General features: G+C 54.8%; 1 protein-coding gene across 8 annotated transcripts in view; it reads right to left on the bottom strand.

Moving 5' to 3' along the window:
• Window positions 1–22,947, bottom strand: part of Mitf (melanocyte inducing transcription factor) — a 191,360-nt gene extending 168,413 nt beyond the window's left edge. For 2 of the 8 annotated variants that reach the window (XM_047534657.1, XM_047534654.1), the window contains exon 1: window positions 22,327–22,941. In XM_047534657.1, coding sequence (XP_047390613.1) covers window positions 22,327–22,430 — 104 coding nt within the window. In that variant the 5' untranslated portion in view covers window positions 22,431–22,941. Of the gene's footprint in view, window positions 1–4,951; window positions 5,049–21,846; window positions 21,942–22,326 lie in introns of those variants that run through there. The other 6 variants (XM_047534661.1, XM_047534662.1, XM_047534655.1 and 3 more) reach the window with 6 other exon arrangements.
• Window positions 22,948–23,312: the final 365 nt, after the last annotated feature.

The following is a 23,312-nucleotide window of genomic DNA, read 5'->3' on the forward strand; positions in this document are numbered from 1 at the left end:
ATGTGATGGTCCACTGCCCTCTCAGGGGTGATGGACTGGGAGACGGGCTTCCCAGAGCCACTAGGAAGTAGCTTTCAGATCTGAGTTCAAGAGTCTCGTTCACTGTCAGCATGAGCGTCCAGGAACACGAAACTGAGAAGGATGAATGAGAGCAAGGGGCTGTTTTCCTCCCAAACCGGGGTGGCCAGACTTTCCCATAAGTACAGGAGAGGATGATGCCCCCTTAAGTTTAAACTTGAGAAAAAAAAAAGAAAAAGAGCGATTTTTTGATCTAAAAGCGTGTCACCAAATATTTGGTACAAACCTATACTTTAAAAGCATTCTTTATCAGAAATTTGAATTTAAATGAGCATTCAGAAGTTTGGCAAAGTTATTCCCACCCCAGAAATTCTATTATTCAGTCACTGGGATGGGGGAGTGGTTTGGCTTCTTTTTTTGCTTTGCTTTGTTTGTACCATGAACCCAGGGGAGCTCTACCCCTGAGCCCCAGCCCCAGCCCTCCTTACATTTTATTTAGAGATGGGATCTCGCTGAGTTGCTTAGGGCCTTGCCAAGTTGCTGAGGCTGGCCTTGAACTCACAATCCTCCTGCCTCAGCCTCCAAGCCACTGGGTGCGTGGCCACTGCACCTGGAGGGTCATCAGTTTTCAGAAACACGAACGCATAGCGGCGCTGCATTTTGTGAAGCAGGAGCTTTCAGGAAGAACGAAGTCGTAATCAAAGAGCATCACAGAGCATTCCAGAAAGCTCAGTGTGGGGGCGACAGCAGAGCAGCCAGCAAGGAGCGAAGTGCCAGCCAATCCCTCCCGCACAGGCCGGCAGCTGGTTCTCAACTCGTCCTTACGCGGTGGACGGTGACGATGACCATCGTTATTACTCTTCACAGACAAGGAAATCCAGACACAGAGAGGAGAAGCCGCCCACGGTCGCAGGCAGGCGTGCAAGGCACGGACCAGGCCACTTGACAGGGGCCTTGCCTGAGGCCACTGCGCGCTTTACAGTGAAGAAAGAGAAGCCTAGCGATCCGCCCAGGTCTCCCAGCCACTGATGGGGCAGCTGGGATTCGAACCCAGGGCAACCTGACTCCAGAGGGCCATCCCAGCCACCCTGCCCCTCCCAGTCACCCAAAATGGGCAGCGTGCGCTCCTACCCAAGCTGCAGCCCCGCTGGAGCCCAGTGCTCGCCCTGGGGTGCCTTCCCAGGAGTTACCTGACCATCCAGCAACCTTGACCCTGCAACACGCCCCGGCGCACACTGAGTGTGGGTCAGACTGCAGGTCAGCGCAGGGGAGGGTCTGGGGCAGGACGGGCTCTTGGAATCATACATCTGGCCTCACAAAGAATACACAACGTCCACGACGGCCTGTTTGCCACACTGGGTCCACCCGGGGCAGGGGCTCCTGGGAGCAGGGACCGACCCTGCTGTTCACCGCGTTTCCCAGGTGCTTGGTACAGAGCAGACCACACCAGGGGCCAAGGCGTGAGCATCACTTGTCACCCGCAAGCAGTGTGCACGCGGCCCGTCGCCCTCACTGCCCTTGATCAAGGTCACAGCCTCTCTGGAGGCTGCAGTGCGTATTCTCACACACTCACCACACCACACCAGCTGGTCCCTGGGACGCCCGGCCTGGCCACCCTCCAACCCACTCTGCACTTGGCAGCCAGAGCGCTCCTTCTGCCTACAAGGGGCACCATGGTCCCCACGCCCTGGCTGCAGGGGCCGGGCTCCCCGCGGGCATCCTCTCCCTGGCCTGGCAGTGGTGTGTCGGTGATGAACTCCAAGTCCACTTCTAGGGGACTCTGCTTCTCCCTGGTTCGCTCAGGACTGACCTCTCCACCTCCTGGCCCTAAAGGACCAAGGAGAGGTCTCACCCCACACTCGTGTCTCTGTGAGTGACCTGAAGGCAGAGCCGTGTCTCGGGGGCTGGCCAGCTGTCACCGGCGCAGTGCCCGCCACACAGTAGGTACTCAGTGGTCATGTGTCACATGTACGAATGGCTTCAGAGAACAAAAGTGGAAAAGGACTCCTCTAATCGTTTCCCGGCATCTTCCTCCACGGGAGGAATTCCATCCGGACCCATTCATTAAGTTCCCTCTCTATCTGCTGAACATACCAGAAGGCCAAGCGTGGCGGCCAGGGGCACACGCCTGTCGCTGCTGCTGAAGCGAATCCCTGCTGACCAAGAACCTTGCGGAGCATCGCTAGCTTGTGGCTGGACTTGCGGCATCAACCAGCAGAGCAGCAGCGGAAGGGCCTCAGAGGGAAGGCGCTTCTGAGACAGCCGCCGGGCTCTGCCGCTGCACCTGGCCGAGGGCGGGGAGCTGGGCACGGCGTTCAGAAGGGGCAGGCTGCTCCTGGCTCGCCACAGGAGAGGGGGCAGCCCTGGGCCGGAGCAGCAGAGGCCAGCAGCCTCCAAGATCGACCTCGTCCCCACCCTTCCCTGCACCCAGGAGGAGACAGACGCCTCATGAAGGGGCAGCCCACCGCCGTCCAGCGGGTACAGTGGCACAGCGGGCCTGCTCCACACGCCCACTCGACTGAGGAAACCGGAGGCCCACCTGTGGGGGCTGCTGGGATGAAATGACGAAGGGACACGATTGCGGTCGCGGCTGGGGAAAGGCGCTGCTGACTGCCGCCTGCCCACAGCCCCTGGCGACACCGGACGTGCTTCCCGGTCCCAGGGTCCCCCGCCACTCCACCCCGCTCGTCTTACCCGGTGACACTGCAGCTCACCCCGCACAATGCCGCCAGCTCGCCTTCTCTTTATTCTCTCTATCCAAACTTAGAAAACGCTTTTAACACCACCGCGCTGGCCGAGGCACGCCCTGGACAGCTCTGCCATCCGAGATCTCGGCGCGCTTGCCTGGCCACGCCAGAGCGCAGCTCGTCCTGGGAAAGCTGAATCGACACCTCCAAGTCCTACCGGTGAGGGGCCATTTTTACTCCTCATCCCAACCTCAGCACCGAGGCTACGCGGAACCCACCCATCACGGAACCGCGCCACCACCAAGCAGCCAGGAGCCCGGGGACTGACCGTGGCCCCGGATTCTTTTCCTTCAACCTTGTTTTTTAAAATGAGAAATCAATTAGTCCAAAAAAAAAAAAAAACAGGGAATGTGATTTGCTCTAAAATCTTAAAATACTTCAGTCAGAAAAAAATGTTTTCCAAGTGACCCAAGATGGAAATATCCATGTATGTATCATTCTCACTAAAGACTTTCTATGTCGACTCGGGGGGGCACAAACACATGATTTCCCAGATTCACATTGGTCTCCAAAATTCCAAGGCACCAAGTGGCACTTATTTCCAGAAAGCAAAAAAGACACATTCTGGTCTGATTCTAAACAGGGCACCAGAAAACAAAACCAATACTACGAACAAACGAATCTTAGCTAAAACTCATTGAAATAGTCCAAATGGTTTCCATTCCAGGGAAAACGGTAACTCAGCAGTTTGCGTATGCTGCTTTTTCTAAACACACAAAATAAGCAAAATGCACCAGGGAAAAAGCAGGCGCTGAACCCTGCCTGTCTCTGCTCCCACAGGACTGCAGATCATGGCGCTATAACAGGGCTCGGCCAACATTCAGACACGTCCAGGTGGCCACCCACCAGCCCTAGGATCAGGTTCCTGCAGCCACTGCCCAACCCAGAGAGAAAGAGATGGGAAAGCCCGGGGCCCAGCCTCCACCGGCCAGAGCCAGGAGTGGAAATCCAGAGAAACCAAGGTGTGCCAGGGCCGAGCAATCAAAACCATCACAAACAGCACCCAGATTCTAAACAAGAACATGGGGGACCGAGCAAGACATTTCTCAATGAGCAAAGGGCTCTGAAAACAAGCCACCAATGAATCTGAACCCCTCACCTAATACCTAATCTCCCAGTTATGGCCTGAGCTGCCCAAAGACTGTCCAGTGAAGATGTTCTATAGAGGGCTGGGGTTGCAGCTCAGAGGGAGAGCGCTTGGCTGGCACACATGCGGCACTGGGTTCGAGGTTCAGCGCCACATACAAATAAATAAAATAAAGGTCCATCAACAACTACAAAAATATTTTTAAAAAGTACTCTATAGAGGGAAACTTATTTAAGGGAAGTGCTTGAAACCCTTCACCCAGGGGAGAAGACAGTCCAGACTGCAAAGCCATAAATGAGAAGCCTGCCTGGGGTAACGACCACCCCCCTAGCACCAAACCTATCGTGAAGAGTAACAGAGAAAGGAAAGGAAAAGTGCTTTGTGAACTTCAAGAAAAGGAAATTCTTCCCAAATCTTCATCCTCCCACAGAACTGGACAGTAATTAGTCAAGGAAACAGCCAGAGGAGGAAGTGGCATTCATTTACAATTTCTGTAAATCCCCACCGGCTGTCATTTAAGAACGTCAGTGACATCGGCATTTCTGAGCCAGTCAGGGAGGAAGAGCTACCACCACAGAATCAACCTAGAGGGAAAAGAAAGACGGGGCGCAGGGAGAGGCACGGGGCAGCCTGCAAACCAGCTCCCTCCGCGGTGACCGCCTCTCCCTCCACGCCAACGCTGCCAAGAAGGACACGCCAGAGAGGAGGAAGCGTAAGCTCTCCAAACCCCACTGAGGGACCCGAACACAGCACAGGACAACCTCGCCGCTCCTGGGCAGAGGAACAGAGTCGGCGTCCGACAAAGACCAACACGCTTAAAAAGAAAACGAGCCACAGCACCACCGGTCAGGCGAATCACCCTGGCGACCCTCGCGGCTCCTTCTTGAAGGCAGGCACGGGTCCGATCCACGGCCTCCTTGGCACGGGCGGAGAGCCAGCCCGGGCAAGACCATGTGTGCACGCTCCAGGAGTCCCATCTGAGTTTGAGACACATCGCAAGTCGGTCTGAGCACCCAACACGAGCGCCAGCTGGGGTCACGATCAAAGGCAGGGATGGTCACACCAAGCCCGACCGACAGAAAACCCGGGGGGCACTCACCAGGGCCTCCCTGGCCCTCCATCCCCACATGGAGTCGGTCCACTGGAGCGGCTCAGAAGGGAGATGGCTCCAGAGATCGGAGGCTCTGCCACACACTCCACACCTTCCCTCAACACTGCGAAGGCGAATCAGAGATGGAGCGATAATTAAGAGGCTCCTTGGCAGCAGGAGCAGGCTTCTTGAGCAAACCCGTAATTGCTGCCTACTTAAAATGACAGGGAATTCAGCCAGGGAGGAGGGAGGCACTAATGATGGTAATCATAAAAGGTAGAGCAGGCTCGACATCAACAGGTTACCTGGCTCCCACTCAAACCAGCCCCTCTACCTGCAGATTCTGTGAAAGATGACAGTTCATAAATCCAGCACCTTACAGGGCCCAGCGGGAGCTCAGATGATCCCTCAAGGAAAGGATGCAAGGAATCTGATGGAAACAGGTCTGGGCTCCACCAATCCTCCAACCCCAGCAGTGTCACCAAGAGTGAGTTAGATGATGAGAATTTCGATCCATCCATACAAGAGAGCACGTGGGAAGAGAACATGAGCCCCGTCGGGGCGTGCGGTTCCCGAATGAAGCGGCATCCTGGTTTGGAAGCCCTCCGCAAGGTTTGCAGCTCTGAATTCTCTGCTGGAACAGCCGCAGCCTGCTGGCAAGGGAGGAGGAGAGGAACCCTCCAGCCGAAGCCTCCACTCCCGGGAAGGAGGCAGCCCGTCAGGCTTTGAAAGGGGCCACCCAACCTGCATCTAGACAACACCCCAGAAGCCCACTGCCCACCCCAGAAAGCATCAGCCTACCCCCAACATCTTCAGATGCCCAGAGACGTGGAGAGGTGCGGATTCGGTTGTCGGCCATGGCAAGAAACCTGGGCAGCAGGCACATAGTTTCCCGATGAGTAATGCTCCCCAAAACTCTCCATAAAACCAACCCCGTAGGTAAAGACCTGCTGTGTGCTCAAGAAAGCCCTGGCCCTCGGAGAGCATGGCGAAGGACTCCAGGATGGCACCCCAACAAGGGCCGTGACAGGGCTGAGGGCTTTGACCTGGCTTAAGGAGGGCCCGGGAGTCCCCGGTGACGCTGTCTGGCAGAAATCCCAAAGCCCTCCCGTGGGTGTTAGAGACACGTGGCAGATAAGGATCGGGAGCATAGGTACAGGAAAACTGGACTGTATTATGCGTTTCTTGGTCTGAAGGAGAATTGGGTCCTTTTTAATTTTCTTTGTTGGTCTTTCTCCTCTCCCACTTATTCCCTGGATCTAACCAATCACCGTGGACCCCACTGAGTACATGGCTCACCATTAAAGCCATCAGCTGGGATTTTTATGACTTCTTCCTCTCTGCGAGATCATTACAGCCCTTTATTGAAAACTTTTAACTCAGTGCTTTGCAGTGACTAACGCTCTTAACAGCGCACGTCAAGACCAAGTTATGCCTCATTACACAACGTTACGTTGTTTCAAGAAGGTGTCAAAGATAAACAGTACAACATGGAACATACCGGCCACGGGTTTAGAAAGACACAGAAGAAAAGCGATGAACAAGTCAGGTTAAGGGCGGACGGGGGAGACGGGACTGCGGAGTGAAAGGCAGGGAGGGGGGAGGGTCTGCGTGCTCGGTGGTGGGACCTGGGATGCTGGGCAGACTGGACAGCCCAGAGTCTCTGGCAGCCACATTCAAAGACCTTTAACAAGGAATGGGGAGAACCACGCCCTGCACTTAGAAATGATTACGCACCCACCCGCTCACCCTCTGCTACCTTTCCTGGAGACTTCTCAACCTGTCTCCCGCCCTTCGTCAGAGACAGCTTTGAAAACAAAGGGCCACGCAGCCAGGCCTGCCGTGAGCTTCTTCAACAGACAGATCTATTTATTTTGGATTCAAATGCTCCACCACACCCTGAGCCCATTGTCTTTACTTCATCAGAAACCTAGAGTGCCTTCCAGTCCAAAGTCAACACGAGCCGGCTCCCTGATCGCCCCCTATCCTGCCTCTGCACCCCACGCACACAGCAGCCCCCACGGCGTGGTGGAGAGGGGAGCTCTGAGGTTGGAGATCTTTGGTTTCCATTTCGCTTCTGCCTTTATTAAAACAGTCAAGGGACGGGAGATAGGCTGGCCTCCATCTCTTCATCTGTAAAATGGGATCCTTCCATGTCACGCGAGATTTCCCTTCTGTACAGCACCTTGCGAGTTCACTCGCGCACCTGGGAACAGCAGGTGCCTTCACGTGTCTATAACCCACCTGGATCTGAACCATTCCTTCCTGCTGTTCAGTTTCTTGACTTTTCTAACACAGAAAAAGTGTGAAAAACATCACTTGGGGACCGTCCTTACCCAAGACTAAGACCCAGGGACAGAGACACACACAGAGCCACCCACTCAGGATAACGCCCAGGGAGAGGACCTGAAGACCCAGAGGGCCGGCGGGAGCGCCAACACAGGAACACGGGAGGAGGGCTTTAAACATGCCAGGTGCTGCTGCTCTCTTTACCAGGAGGCTCACTGTCTTTTCCTGTTGTTATTGAACTGTGTGATCTGGGCCCCGCAAGCACCCTCCTCTTCCAGGAGAATTCCAAGCACTCTGAGAAGGCTCTGAAAGGTCACCATGGCGGCTCCGCTGGAGGCTGAGACGTGCTACCCTGCAGCATGAGGGGAAGTCTAAGCCCCAGGCCCAGGAGCCCGGAGACTGCCCACCACGGGGTTCTGGGCCATCCCTCCACTTTCCCCTGGCTTCCTCCACGAAGGCCCCTAACTTCTGTTTCTTTCTCCCCACCCTCCCACGCCAGCTTCCTAAAGGAAGAGCAACGGGAATTACACCAAAATAAAAAGAACCACATAGGGACAGTGAAGCTTCCACCCACTTCAGGATCTGGAAGGGAGGGACCATTTCTCTTGGCAAACCAATGGGTCAAAACGCAAGGCCAGGTTCCTGGAAAAGCTTTCTTAACGTGGCTTCGTGTTTGATCCACAGTGTCTGAGCACACAGTGTTTCAAAATGTTCTTCCTAGGGAGTGAGCTTTTTGGGCCAGAGAAAGGCCTGCTAGAAAAATACAGCTCAAAACAAATTTTTCATACAGTCAACTTTTATTATTCATAGATTCCCCATTGGCAAATTCAGCTACTTGCTAAAATGTATCTGCAATTCCAAAAGCCAACATTTGCAGTTTTTCAGTTGACGGTGGACCCCGCGTGACAGCAGGTCCTGGAGAGCCCCGTGTGGGCCCCGGGTGAGGTCAGGGAAGGCCAAGCTGCCTCCCCTGGGGACACTCGGGATGTCCTATGCACAAGGGTGCTTTTCACGGCTAGTTCACGCCACTTTTTTTTGCATTTTTGTGTTTCCTCATGGTGAGTCCACTATCTTAAATGCTCCAGCACAGAGCTGAGCTGCGGTCCCTGTTCCTAAGTGACAGAAGGTTTGAGACGTGTCCCCTGGGGAAGATGCAGACCTGAAGACAAAGCACCACTCAGGCCTGAGCTACGCTGCAGTGGCCGAGGGGTCGGGGTACCGACCTTCAAGCAGAAACGCACGTGGAGCAAAGCGATGGATTAGTCGACAAAGACTAATAACCAGAGGCTCACGGAGGCTGCCCGTGACGCCCTCGCAGCACTGGCTGGGGACCCACTGACCCAGGGGCTCAGAACATCGCTACCCCAAGTGTGGACTTGGCCCTCTGAGCACAGGCGGCAGCACAGCGACCGTCATCCCAACTCACGGTGCCGGGGCCTTCGAGGGACCCATGGCTGTCCCAGGAAGGACACAGGACCATGGGCCTCAGAACCGAGGTTCAGGAAGAGTCCGGGATAGGTCAGGGCAATTCCTTACACACTTTCCTGAAAGGACTTAGCAGTTCCTAAATATTCCTGATCCTGTCACACGGCACAAAAACTTCTTTTATCTCGGTCACTGCTCAACAAAGACTTCTAGAACCCTCAGTATCTTGGATCCTTGAGACAGCAGTGAGCTAACAAATTTCTAGTTCCAATGGGGACTAATAAGTGTTCTTGGTTGGCCTATTTGTAAATAGAAGGTGCTAGGTTTTTCTTTTTTGTTTTGTTTTGTTTGGGGGGGATTATTTTTTGTTTGGTTGTTGGATTTGGGGTCCCAGGAGTTGAACCCAGGGGTGCTTTGCCGTATCCCCAGTCCCTGTTTTTATTTTTCTATTTTGAGATAGAGTCTAAAAGTTTCTTATGGCTTGCCAAGTTGTTGAGACTGGCCTTAAATTTGTGATCCTCCTGCCTCAGCCTCCCAAGTTATTGGGATTGCAGGTGTGTGCTATAATGCCTGGCTTGACTGTTCTTAAACTATACATGATTTTCCACGTGAGGCCTTCAAATGAAGTAACCACTACAGGCTGTCCCCAGGGAACATCAGTGAAACTATACTTCTTTCTCCTGATAGTGGACATGACCCCCAAACTGGCTCTTTTCCCATCACGACACCTCCCTGACCTTCAATGACGTGATCATCACTCAGCAGACCCCATCTGCAAGAGGGTTCAGAGTGGACCCTTCTCATTCACCACTGTCTCCTGTCTTCACAGTACATTCAATAAATATTCATCAACTGTTTTGCTCCTCACAGGGCGAACTGACTCTGCCCGAGGATGCTGCAATAATTCCCGGAGCACCAGTCTGAGAAACGAGGCGCGGCAGCTCTCAGCAGTCACCACCTGAGGGCCCAGGAAACACCTCCGACTCGAGGGCTTCCACAGGGTCTTCTCCCACTCCGGAGGCTGGCTCACCCCCAGTCCTGGTCTCTGACCCTCAAGGCCAGTCCTGTTCTCTGCCTGGAGCGGGAGCCCCCACCCCGTCAGCCCTGAGCACACGCACCCGCCTGCTCAGGCCGCACCCTCTCCTGTGCCCGGGCCTCTCTGGGCACCGGCCGGTCCTCACCCCGCAGCACCCAGCCCTCGCAGCTTTGGCTTCGGAGTTTGTTGACTTCGATCACATGAAAAAGGAAATGCTTCATCGTCCTTCACAAAACTCAGCTGGGACCTGCGGGACGGGACGAGCGTGGGTTATCTGCAACCCCGATAGTGGCGGAAACACTCTGCAGAGCGCTGCGGCCAGGATCCACGGCGCGCTCCGCAGCAACGTCTGGACGGGTCCCTTCGACGCTCATCCACAAGGTGTTGGACTCCTTCCCGTTCCTGTGAGACGGCGCTTCGTGGCTGGGGCCGTCCCGGCCACCACCCGTGGGGAAAGGGCGGGAGGACATGCTGCAGACGCCCCGCACTGGAGAACCGACTGCTGGGCCGCCGCTCGCTAAGCAGAGGAGAGTGCAGCGACTCTAGGGACTCCACGCGAGGAGGCACGGAGCCCACCGCACCCGCTCCTGGAGCGTGGGGGCAGCGAGCCCATCCTCCAGTCAGCGGGCCTCCAGGTTCCGACAGCAGACGCCACGGCAGGGGAAGGGAGGCCGAGGCAGGGGAAGGGAGGCCGAGGCAGGGGAAGGGAGGCCGAGGCAGGGGAAGGGAGGCCGAGGCAGGGGAAGGGAGGCCGAGGCAGGGCCCAGAGAGCCAGAGCGTCAGTGCCATGCACGGGGCAGCGGTGGCCACCGCGTCCTCACCATGCACAGGACCTTATCACCTGTCGGAGTCCTCATGCAGGAGGTCGAGGCAGGCACCTGCTGTCATGCCACGGGTCCCACTGGACCTGACGAGCGCATCCGCGGAGAGGTGCCATCCCACGGAAGCACCCCCGGATCCGTGGACAGCACTCAGGTGACCATCCCTTCTTTTCCAGCCACGGGTTTAACCACAGGTGTTTAAAAGGGAAACTTTGTGACAATCAAGCAAAAGGAACTGCTGCACCCACAGTGGGTGGGGGTTTACAGCTCAGATTCTAGTCTCATGAACAGCTGACCCTCACTGTTACCCAGGGGGCGTCCTAGGCGAGCCAAGGTCCTGAGGCTGGAGAAGACAGGGCCTCCTGGCTTAGGTCAGATGAAGACAGGGACACTAAGAGGCTGCGGGTCATGGTGAACACGGAGGGGCCCCTTGAGCTGGGCTAAGCAAGACAAGCACACACGGCTGGATGCTCCAGGGGTGCCTCGGTTAGCGCACGGTCCTTACGGGAGCACAGGCCGGCGCAGCAATGCCACGAGCCCCGCATCCCCCGGCACTGAGCAACCCGGTTAGTGCCTCTGGCTACCCGCCCCCCACTCAGCTGCAGTCCACACTCGTGGTGAAAGAGACACGTGGATGGGATGTGCGTGGGTGTCCCCGGGCATCCCGAGGCGCCTCCCTCTCAGGCATCCCGCCACCATCCGAGCCACCTCAGCTCCAGGTCCTGCTGCTGACTGTCCAGCAGGGGCAGCTAGGCCCTGTGCTCCTGGGAGCCTCTTCTTGTCCTGCCAACTGCCTTCAAGCCATTCCCTCTGTGTGAAGCTGTCCAAGGGGACGTTAAAATCCACTTCAAGTCCAAACCCAACAGGCGGAGAGGATACAAGTGTGGCAGGAGGGAACTCAGAGGCAGGCCTGGGGAGCAGGGAGCCCGATTCTTCTCCTTCCAGTGACCACCCGGCACCAAGACCCTGATCACCCCTGGTGCCCCGTTAACCCTGTGTCGAAACAGAGGCCTCAAGAAGGACTGACCGAAGACCCCAGCAAGGTAGCCCAACTAGAACCACCGTCTGTCTGCACTTTGGAGACGGCTCAGAACTCTGAGCCAGCGACGGAGGTGACCCGTGCTTCCCCTCTGGAGAAGCCCGGGAGGCAAAGGAAAAATGCCCGAGATGCCGCCGGGGCCAGACCAGGGAAGGTGGCGTTGCTGGTCAGCAAGGAGTCTGGACGTTCCCCGGGGGCTTCGTCTCCCCCAGAGTCTGCCTGCCGGTCAGGGAAGTGGGCAGCCCGCACAGATCCGGAGCAGAGGGACGGGGCGCTCGCGCGTGGGCGGGATGGGCTGATGGAGCGATCCGCCCCTGTGTTTTGGAAGCTCCCACACTCCACAGGCAGTCTGGAATTCATTAAAGACGGGAAAACAGGCCGACAGTCGTATTTCAAATTTTATTCAGCAGAAATTTTGTGAAAAACAATTGGGTCACGTGGAGGAACCCAGACCGCCGTCACCCTGTTTCCCAGCCGGTCTTCCAGTCAAGTGACTGCCGTCTGCCGGGGCTTCACCCTGGCAGAGTCTGGACGGAACCGCCCACCCCTTTAGGCAGGGCCAGGCTCCTTGCCTAGCGAGGGAGGGTCACTCGGAGATCACACTCAGACAGACTCCCACCTTGGTGAGCCTGGCTGTCCCTGCCCGGGGCTTTTTGTCATTTCACCAGCAGATTCCTTTTCTGATCAAACAGGGCCAGCTTGAGGGTTCTGCCACCACCCTCCAGGGGTTAGGTTAGGGTTAGGGTTATACGTGATTTACGTCCCACATCTTGGCCATGCTTAATGCTTCAAGTTCTTTAGGCAAAATCACCTGCTAGCACCATCCGAGAGCAGCGGTTTCCGAAGCGTGACCATCCCAGACCCACAGACAGAAACCTGTTAGAAATGCATTCTCAGCCCCTACCTAGGACCTTCGGCGTCAGACCCAGAGGCCCCCAAGCCCAGAGCGTGAGGATCACAGCTGTCCTGCCCGTATCACAGAGTGAATGTAGCAGGAAGAACAGAGGGCCGTTTGTACCGTCAGATCGGAGGTGATCAGTGATCAGTGATAACTGCCTGCTGCTTAGAACTTTTTAAAAAGGAAAGTTTCTCTAGAAAGTAAGTTATCAGGTCTGCATGAGTGACGCGGCAGCAGCCGGACAAATCCAGTGGTTCACTGTGACTTGCCAGCGTGACCCTCCCGGAAACCAGTCCCTGTGGCCAGGCTGTGTCAAGTTCCTCACTCCGAAAGCCACACAACGGAACCGTGTGGGCTGAACATGTGAAAGGCATGTGACAAGAGTTTGGAAAAGAGATCATTAACTGCCAAAATGAAAGTGTCCACTAGGAGAGCTACGCAAGGAAGCACTGGCTGCCTGTAAGCACCAGTCAGAAAGAAGTCAGGCGCCCGAGGGGCAGAGGGAGGAGCTCGGGAGACCGCCTCCCCAAAAAGACCCCCGTGTGTATCCTTGCTATCCGGCTCCCAGGGTACATCATGCATTTTAGCAGCTCAGACACCGTGACCAGGCAAGAACCAAGGCCCTCTCCTTTATTTCTAAGTCAACAGAGACAGCTTCCCCAGTGGTCAGTGTCACTAGAGTGGCATTCCAAGGCCCAGTCGCTTAGCATTTACTCACCTGGGATCACCTAGATAAAAGCAGATTAGTGGGATGACCGGGGAGAATGACTATGCTCTGACGACGCACCGTCTGGTTCCAAAAAGTCTGCACTCTGACCGTCGGGCACACGGCCAGCCAGCGCCCTGCCTCCCCAAGGTGTCTGCACGTGAGGCTCCCGGCTGCCCACGGGCGCGTTTTCATCTGAGTGTCAGCAGGAATCGCGCCAGCTGATGGCTTACGCTGGCCGGGATTGCTTCACACAAGCCTCTACAAACTCTTCCTTTAAAAATAAATAAATAGACGTTGCAAGAACACACGGCGGTGTCATGCTCTTCCCTGGCCAGTAAATGACCCCAAGTGGCCGATACTGCCTGGACGTTTACCCACGGTCATTGGTGGCCACAAGCACCGTGAGCCAGCTGCAAAGGCCTCCACCGGCTAGGGTAGTGCCAACCTCGTGGGTGTAGACGGCTGCTCTGCAGGCTCAGTCACAGAGCAACGCTAACTGGAATCACCTGTCACCGCTGGAAAAACTCAAGTGCTGAAAGGGCGACCACAACAGAGCCACTGCTTTGGACAGAGGTGACTAGTAAGGACAACCTGACCACAGACATACCCGCGAGCCGGTTCACAGACCTGACTTCGGAGCACAGTGTAGTCAGGTTGGAGAGCCCTCCTTCTGGCCCGGGAACCCACATGCGTTTCCTTCCACCAGGGGACAAATCTCCAGCCATAAAATGTTGTGTTGAAAATGTGCATCTTAGAACCAATTAGTATGCGGGAACACTTAACAGCAAAGGAACCCAGGGAGGGAACTGCCTTCCTGTCCGTCTGTCATTCCTGACTTCGGATATAACCGCCAACACGCTGAATGAGCCTTCTCTGCTCCGCCTCTTCTTCCCACTGGGGCAAGTCCTGCTGCCTGGAAGGAAACGCACCCCTAGCGTGGCCAGCGCTTTCCGATGCTGCCCCCCCATCAGGTGGACGGCTGACCACGTGGGTCAGAGGACCGTGGGTGAGTGACTCAGTGAGTCATCCCCTTTGGGGAGAGGGGTGGGTGGGGACAGCGAAGGCCACTGAGGTCCCACTGAAGTTGCTCAATGAGCGGCCACTTCTCCCAGAAGGATGGGACCTTGCCAGCACTTCTCCAGAATGTGGATCCCACACAACCCAGGAGAGTCCCCGTTCTGTGGGTCCTGGAGTCAGAGAAGACGACCAGTGGAATCCAGAGGCTTCCAACAACCGTGTGAAGAGACTCCCTCACCGTGCGGCCTGCCTGTGGAGGTCAAGGCCAGTGGGCGCCAGTGCGGGAGGAGCTGCTTTCAGGTCTGCACCCACGTTGGCGCTCTTGCCAGGGCGGACGGGCGGCGTGACCCAGGGCTGGGGCCCAGGACGGAAGTGGGGCTGTGCAAGTAGCCTTGACTTTGCTGCTGCACCTGGTCACCTGGACCGCCCCCTCACCCCCCAGAAGTCAAAAGCCAATCCAGCACAAAGGCCATTCCTGGGCTAAGCGTGGCCAGCAGTGACCCCAGGGCTGCCACGGTGAGAAGAGCGAGGGAGGACCCTGAGCGGGACCCACCTGGAGGGGAGAGGAAGATGACAACAAGGAGACCCAGCTCCACTCGTAGCCAGGGCTAGTTTTGCAAAGACAAGCAAGAGCAACTGACTCACCTGCCATTAGGGAGACACCTAAGCCAAGCTACGAACACTTACGAAAATGAAGGCTGGCATTTCTCTCTCCCCTATTCACACTCCCTGAGGCGGCTAGTCCCGGGTCCTGCTGAATTCCTACCGTGCTGACCTAGCGTGAGCTGCTAGGTACACTACCTGCTATCTTCCCAGCGGCCTCGCAAGGCAGTTACTGCCCCATTTTACAGAACAGAACAGGTGCTGACATTCAGAGAGGTTGGGCAACTTGTCTAAAGTCACAGAGCTCATGAATGGCAGGGCCAGGGTCTTGTCTTTCTGTCCCACATGCAGGTCTTGCCTCGGAGCACATCCTCACCACGGCCCTGCTGACTGTCCAGCCTACAAAGCGGGCCTCCTTCTCAGCCACCCTCTACCAAGAACGCCCTGCTTGGTTCTCAGAGCAGTTAGCAAAGATGATCTCGTTTGTTTCTTTGGCTCATGATTGACATGGAGGTCCCTGCTGCCTGGAGCGGAGCACAGACCAGTTCTAAGGAGGGAGTAGAGGAGGAGAGCAAGCCCTCCTCAAAGTCACTGCTTCTACCTGCAGTGCTCGAGGGAAGGCTGAAAGGCAGCTTGAGGAGCCTGAGGGCCCCGGCCTCCGGACCACCTGCTCCTGTGCCCGCTTCTCTCCGTTAGTCCTGCTCCTCCACAGCGCCGGGCCCCTCTCACCTGCACCCATCCATCTCCAGCTGTGTTGGGCGGGTTTCTCAAGCAACCTGTGCAGGTTGCTTGAGAAACCCGCAGATACGCTGACCAAGAAAGATAAGAGCCTCATCACCCCAAGTCTCAGGACAGATGGGTCCTTGAACACCCCAAAGGTAGACCTCTTCCCTCTCCACGGCAAGCGTAAGAGGCCAGGGGGGAGAGGAACAGCAAAGGACTAGAAAGCCAAGCTTCAGCAGCTTGAGGGGCTGGGGTGCGGCTCAGTGGTGACTGCTTGCCTAGGACGCCGAGGCCCTGGGCTCCTCCCCGGCTGTGCAAAAAAGAAAAAAGAAAGAAACCACCCGAGAAATGGGCTTTCCACTGAGAAGCCAAGCCTGGTTCCTGAAATGCATGGCCTCGGACAGGGGGTGGAAATTGCCATGGGGAGCCCGGGCCTCCTGCAAACTCTCTGCCTCGGCGAGGACGCAGGCGCCCCCGTCGTACAGCGCCTTGCCTGAGCTTGCACGATGGTCTCTAGGCTCACAAAAGACTCCTTATAAACTGCAAGTGAGTCTTTATAATGTCAAAGTCCATGATAACTGCTCTTAATATCCCTGAGATGCCTTCTTGATTATTTTTTCCAAATTATGCAAACTTGGAGTATAGTCTAACCTATTTTTTAAGTTTACTCTGATTTGGCAAATCTAACGGTAAAGTTCATTTTCTACTTAACAGCCACTCACAGACGAACACAAAAGATGAGACTCTTCTTGTTGTCCTTGAAGATGACACACTCAAAAAAAGTAGCCAAGGATCTTTTTTTTTTTTTTTTTTTTTTTTTTTTTTCCTATTATTTATCCTAATACTGCCAGTTCTGAAACAAAGCAGTTGGGGGAGAAATTTAGTAACTTTGATTTGTCCCAAGATACATTTTTTTACACTGAGGTCCTATTCCTGACAGTAAGCACATGTGACCTGTTCTAAAAAAAGGATATTTTCCACTTCTTGCACAACTGGAGCAGATATAAACATCAGCTTGTACAGACTGCACTGCAGAACTCAAAGGAAATTAAACATACACACGCTTTAAGAAATTCTATAAATAGCAGTCATTGGGAAGAGAAAATCTCCAGTAACACACAAAACCAACCCTAATCAAGTGTTCCATCCAATCATACAAAACTAATCTGCATAATAAGATGTGAACATCTGCCAGGTTAGGGCACCTTGGTCCTGTCTACTTTCCTTCGTGATTCTACACCTGTTTCCGTTGTTGTTAGGAGGAGGGGGAAACCACCATCATGGTCAAATCCTACTAGAGAAGAAAGAGCTGACATCATCCACCAAAGAGCTGGGCTACGCGAAGCACTTACACATTGGTGCCTCCTTCCCAAAACCAAGCCCAAGAAGATGGGTTCTGTTGATCCCATTTGGCCAGTAAAGGCAGTGAGACTTCAAGAGGCCAAGCCTCTGGACACAGAGGTAGTGACGAGGGGCAAAGCCACAACCGGACCCTCAAGCATGGCTCCCTCTAAACCCGACAGTGAGCATCCAGTCTTGCCACTCCCAGCCTGGGCTTAGCCTCCAAGGTGGCTCACACTTCAGGGCTGCGGAGAAACACGTTCCACCTGAGACTGAAGGCCATGGCAAAGACCCCTTCTCTTCCTCTTCCTTCTCTTCCTCTTCCTTCTCTTCCTCTTCCTTCTCTTCCTCCGGTGGGTTCCCCTTGCTGATGACACCTGCCACCTCTCACACTGTCTCTGGGATACCTGGGTCCATGGCTTCTGTCCCTGACCCACTGACAGCTTTGGAGAAGGACAGTGCAATGCACCACCAGGCTCTGCATTTTACACACGCACTGCATTTTACAGGGTGGTGTGGGCCAGGTGATCAGATCGCTGAGCTAGAGCAGCACCACCTTGGCTCCAACCTGGTCTCTCTCAGTGAGCTTCTCTGTTAAATGAGGGTAATGGAAAGACATGCCCAAGGATGAAGTGAGAATCAACTGCACCAACATAAGTCAGATATTCAGAACAATGCCTGGCACGCGGTAAGCACCAGATCAGTGTTACCCACTTCTAAAATTAAAATTAATATCATTATTGTTTTTGTTTCTTATTAGCACCTCATGCAAGTTTTGCAAACATTAAATGCATTTTATGTAATTAAAAACAGAACAGGGTCTGGCACACTAAGCATACTAAATAAATGTTAGTCATCATTATTCATATTAATTTCCATGTGCTAAGACTTGAGAAGTATGTGCTGAATATGAATTTTATGTTGATATCACAATGGTTAGTATTTTTTTTTCTTTTTAACCAGCATAAAGGAATTGTTATGGATTGGATCAAAATTATAAGATGTAAAAAAAAATTCTGAACACTTCATTAGAAGGAGAGCAAAAAAAAAAAATAATCTGCTGAAATTGAGGGGATTTTATTGCATAACCACACTTGCCTTAGAGAGGTTAGCCACAGTCAACCAAATACAAACATGTTCCAGAATGTCAGAGATCACTGCTAAGTAATAAGTGAAAAAACAAGAACCACATCTGCTAGCGTTTTCTGAGCACTTATCAAGTGCCAGGCACCTTGGTAATAATTTCCCCAAGTCAAAGTCACATTATTGTTCTCAAGACGGCTAAGAAACAGACCCCCAATTTGCTGGATGAGGACACTGAGATTAAAGGTCAACCCACTGCCCGAGGGTACCCGGCTGGACAGGCAGAGATGGCCGGAACTCGGCTTCTAATCTCTGTGCTAACGGTTCCCTGCAGACTGGGCAGACCAGAAAAATCAAGAAAACTTTCAGAAACCAATAAAAGACTGAAAGTTGTGTTTTGCCAAGAATGGATTATTCTTCCATAAAAGAAAGGGCCTTTTCAATGTGAACACAGAAGGGGAAACCTCAGCATTCGCCCAGTGAACGGCAGTGGCCTTCTGCCCAAATGTGCCTGTGACCTGTCACTCATGCACACTGCACCTACCTCTCCATGATTCAGCATGTGGGCACCACGGCTGTATCCACGCCTTCCTGGCAGGACTAACTCAACACTCACTTGTAGTTTGCAAGAAGTTTATTAACAGCTGTTTAAAACAATGCTACAAATTTAAGAAGAAATCAGAATTTGACTAAGCCAATTCTGAAGTCTGCCCGAGAAAAGGGCAAAGCCACAGGCAAACCAAAGGGGAAAACCAGTCCAAAGTGCCCTTGCTCCTAGGAGCTCAACAATGATTTGTTCCCCTGACATGACCAGGCGAGTCTGCAAATTCTGGGTTCGCTCTGATATTTCTCCTCTGCCTTATGAGAGGAACCAAAGTGCAGAAGATTCTTCTCTAGAATAAGTGTCTCCCTACAGCACAGCAGGACCAGTTCATATGACCAGAACCTAGACCCAACAATCGCTCATTTCTTACTACAAGGAGGTCCGAGTTAGGAATGAAACATGTCTTTCCTCATGATAGACTAGAATATCTTAGCTTTGCCCCAGTGAAGAACACGTAAATTCCTCTTTAGAGCATGCCTGGTGGCATCTTTTTTAAAAGAAACACAATGTTGAATACAGAAACAAACCAAATACCTTTCCCTGAGTGGGACACCAAGGAGAAGGCCACATATACTCTGCAATATGTATGCCAGCCACTGTCCTATATCAGCAGTTCTACAGTGCCCACCACAGGCCATATCTGCAGACATGTTTCATTGTCACAACTGGTGGAGGAGGCAGTGCTGGCCTTCAGCAGGAGAAGGCCAAAGATGCCACTAAACACCAAGCAGTACACAGGACAGCCCTTGCCTCCAGAGAGTGATCTGGCCCAAATGTCAAGAGCCCTGAGCCCAAGAAACCTGTCTAGGCTCTGAGAACCTAATGGTGAGAAAGAAAAAGAGAAACCACTGCTCCTTGAAGTTTGTGGTCTAGCGTGGAGACAAATAACAAACATTACTTATTGGAAAATTATACAGTAGGTTATAAGTATATGCAAAAAACTGAGCTGGGCAGGGAGACAGAGTTCGGAGGGATGGCCATCACGAGCTCTGTGAGCCCAGAGGCCACACCCTCAGTGTGGTGGGAAGTGTGGGGGTGCTTGGAGGTTGTTGGGGAGTGAGCACCGCAGCAGTCTGGACACAGGATGATCCAGGCAGAGGCAAGCATGATCCAGGAAAGCCCCGAAGCACCCGGGAAGAGCCTGCAGGCCAGACTGATGGAAGCACGAGGAGCCCCAACACGGCAGCAAGAGAGATCAGAGCTGACAGGCAGGCTGAACACGTACGCCGCCCTATGCCATTTTAAAGACATTGGTTTTACTGAGAAAATCTAGGAACCATGGAAGGTTTTGAGCAGAGAATGACAAAGTCAGAATTGAGTTCTGATCCAGGATTTTTCCACCTCAGCTTTATGAACGGTTTGCGGCCAGATAATACTTCCTTGTGGAGGCTGTCCTGTGCACACTAGAATGGATAACAGCGGCCCTGCAACTGCCTGCTAAAGGCCATAACAAGTCCCTCCCTCTGTGACCATCCCACAGGCAGACAAGTGATCCCAGGAGGGTAAGAATCATCCCCTGGTTGAAAATCGGTTTCAGCAGTAACACTGTGGCTGCTCGATTAAAAGTTTAACAGTGGAAGGCAGGCAACCTGCCAGACCACTGCAGTAACCCAGGCGGGGGCTGAGGGCAGTGGGTCAAAACCTTGGACGAACCGGCAAGAAACGGGCAGATTCTAGACAGATTCTCAACTCCAAGGGACGATCTGGAGAATACGATGGACAGGTGATCCAGCCACAGCAGCCTTGATCCCTGAACTGCAGGTTTTCCGACCAGGACTTGGAAGAAGTGAGGTGCCCCAGCAAAGACTTAAGGTGAAAAGCAACCAAGGACCCAGCGGAACACGTAGGTGTTTCAGTCGCCCAACAGATGCGGAGACGGAGCAGGAAAGGCGGCCAACTCCCTGCATTTATTCACAGATTTTATTTAACCGGCTTATTTAAGAGCATGTGTCTGCTCCACAGACAAGTTTCCCAACAACCTTTTTAATTTAGTCCTCCTCCTCCGTACTGCTCTGTCTGTCCCACACCTGCTTCTAGCTGCGATGTGTAAGCCATTTCTTCCCACGACCCGCATTTCTCCGCACACGTGCTGGTAGCCAGCTACTGAAGATGTGCGCCCTTGCAAGGAATTTCTGCTGACTCTAAGAAAGAACAGGCCCAAATCCTTACGGGCACTCATCTGGGTTTTTCCAGATGGTATTTTCCTCACTCCCTCAAACTCATTTAATGTTATGTATCAGCTACCATCAAAAATGTTCCAAACAGTCCGGCCAATTCATGTCTTTCAGGACTCCACACACACGCCCGCTCCCTCATTCTGGCCATGTAAGCATTTGCTTATAGAAGCAGAAGCAGAGACCGCTCAGTAAAACACTGGTCCCTTCAGCGAATGCAGATAAAGCCCCAATGAGAATAACCAACAATACCCCTTACACAATATTACGCAAAGCCCCCAGCCCCCAACACACACAATCTATGCTCGCACACAAAATAGCCATTATGCAGAGAAACCACCAACTGAAGGCTGGTTTATGCCTCTAACTGCACAGGAGATCTCCTTCCAGTTTGCATTAAGCATCTGCAAGGCGGCCTCTGCGCCCGGGCAGCCAGGACTCTCTTCCCAAATCCCCTTCCCCAAAGTAGACTCAGTCCTGCCACCACACGGAAAGAAACCTGACCCCACCCTCCATGAGCCCCTCTCCAGAAAAAAAAGAGGGTCCACCTCATCCTGTCTCCATTGCCCTTCTTCTTTGCCCCTGCTGACCGGCCCGCTCACCCAGGCCCCAGGCGCCGCCAGGGGCAGGGCAGGCTTAGAAGGTGCCTTCCTGTGACCTGATGACTTGCAGCCACAGCCTTATCTATCTCACAACTGAGAGAGCTAGAAATAAACCTGTCCCTACTGTTACAGCCTCCAGCGAGCACCAGCTCTCAGTACACACTGGGAATGAGAAGCGAAAGGCCTCCCGAGTGACCACAGTATGGAGAGAAAGGAAGATGCCCCACCAACTCCGAACTGCGCCAGACAGGTGGAGATGGAGGTAGCAAGCGGTGGGCGCCGGAGGCGTGAGCGGGATCCGGGAGCGGCTTCACGCCCCTCCTGAAGTTTTGGAAGTCCTCAGCTAAAACCACACGCGCTGCGGCCAAGTGGAAGTCACTCCCAGCAAACGCCCCCTCCCCCAGCGCCCTGACCCGGGCGCAGGAGACCCGGTGGGCCCCGCTCCTCCAGGAGCTTCACCTGGCCAGGGGACACACCCCCGGCCCCTCCCGCCCGCGCGCCGCGGCGGTGGCAGGTGAGAGGCGGGGCGGGGAACCTCACCTGGAGTCCGCCGGAGGCCGGTTTCCCAAAGGGGCAGGACTTCTAAGAGGCGGCTCCAGGCGCGCTAAGTGCCTCCCTGGAACGTCGCTCCTCGTCCGCCCCAGCTGTCCCTCTCCGAGCCCGCAGCCCGCTGGGATCTGGAGAAGAGCTGCGCAGCCGAAACTGTCCCCCTCCGCACCTGGTCAGCGTCCCCGCCGGCGCGCCTCCCCGCCCGCACCCGGGCCTCCCAGCCCCCACCAGCCCCCGCCGCGCGCGTCTCCACGCAGGGTCCCCGCGCCCTGGCAGCGGTCCCGGGCCCCCAGCGCGCTCCCTCACACTCCGAGACGTGCGCCGCCGGCCGCGCCCGCGACCCGCGGGGCAGATCGCCTCCGGCTCGGGCAAGGGCACGGGGTCCTTGTCCCAAGCGCGGGAGCCACACTCCTCGCCCGGGGTGGAGGCGCGGCCCCGCCGCCGCCGCGCCCCGTCCAGCTGTCACCTCACCTGCTCTTCAGGGGCTGACTTTTGAGTTCGTAGTAGGTTTTGGGCTCTTCGTGAAACTCCTCCCCGACTTCGAAATCCGGCACGATCCCCGATTCCGACTGCATGGCTCCGGCTTCGCGGCCCCGAGCCGCTCGGAGCGAGGGCAGAGCGGGGCGCCCAGGGAGGTGGTGGCCGGGTCCCGCCGCGCGCCCCGCGCAGCGCCGCGCAGCCCGCCCGGCCGATCCGCGCTCCCGGCGCCGGGCGCCTGGGACCTGTAGTCCGCCGGCGCGGGGCACCCCAGCTGGCCCCGGCCGCGGCTCCCCGGAAAACTACAGCTCCCAGAAGGCCCGGCGGGAGGCAACGTGGTGGACACCGCCAGCGCAACTCCGGTGGACCCACTGTCAATGTCAGGAGCGCTCGCCGGCGCTCCCCACTTACTTCAAGGGTAGAGCCGGCTGTTTAATATTAACACGGGCGAGCTCGGCCTGCGCCCGCCCCGCGCCCTCCTCCTGCGCTGACGGCTGCCGGGCGCGCCCCGACCGCGTCTTCAAAATAAAACAGTGCAGGGTTTTGGTCCTAGAAACTTTCAGCCTGCACGTCTATCTTCAAGTAAAAGGACTTCCTGGCAGTCCTCATGCATCGCTGGGATGCTGCGACATGTCAGCTTGTCCGCGGATTGGAACTTTCTCCACTGCGTAACGAAAACATAGTTGGAGAAGTTGCTCCTGCGCGTCGCTTTTCTGGAACGAACCCAGCCTGGGCTTTCATAATAACATTCAGCTGAGCGGCTCTTTCCCGCTTATCCAATAGCCACCTCTAATCTAAAGCAGCACTTTAAAGAGCCAGCCAACTTTAAAAGGCACGAAGTTACAAAACGGCGTCATCGGCGTCTGCTTTCCATTTCCCCGTCCGCTGGGAGTTGGAATGAGGCTGCTGTCCATCCCCCTTCCGAGCTCCCCAGCACTCAGGTAACAGAGTAGAAGACTGGGCTTTAGCTCACTGGCACT

The sequence above is a fragment of the Sciurus carolinensis genome, chromosome 19 (genome assembly GCF_902686445.1).
Source record: "Sciurus carolinensis chromosome 19, mSciCar1.2, whole genome shotgun sequence".
Classification (NCBI taxonomy): domain Eukaryota; kingdom Metazoa; phylum Chordata; class Mammalia; order Rodentia; family Sciuridae; genus Sciurus; species Sciurus carolinensis.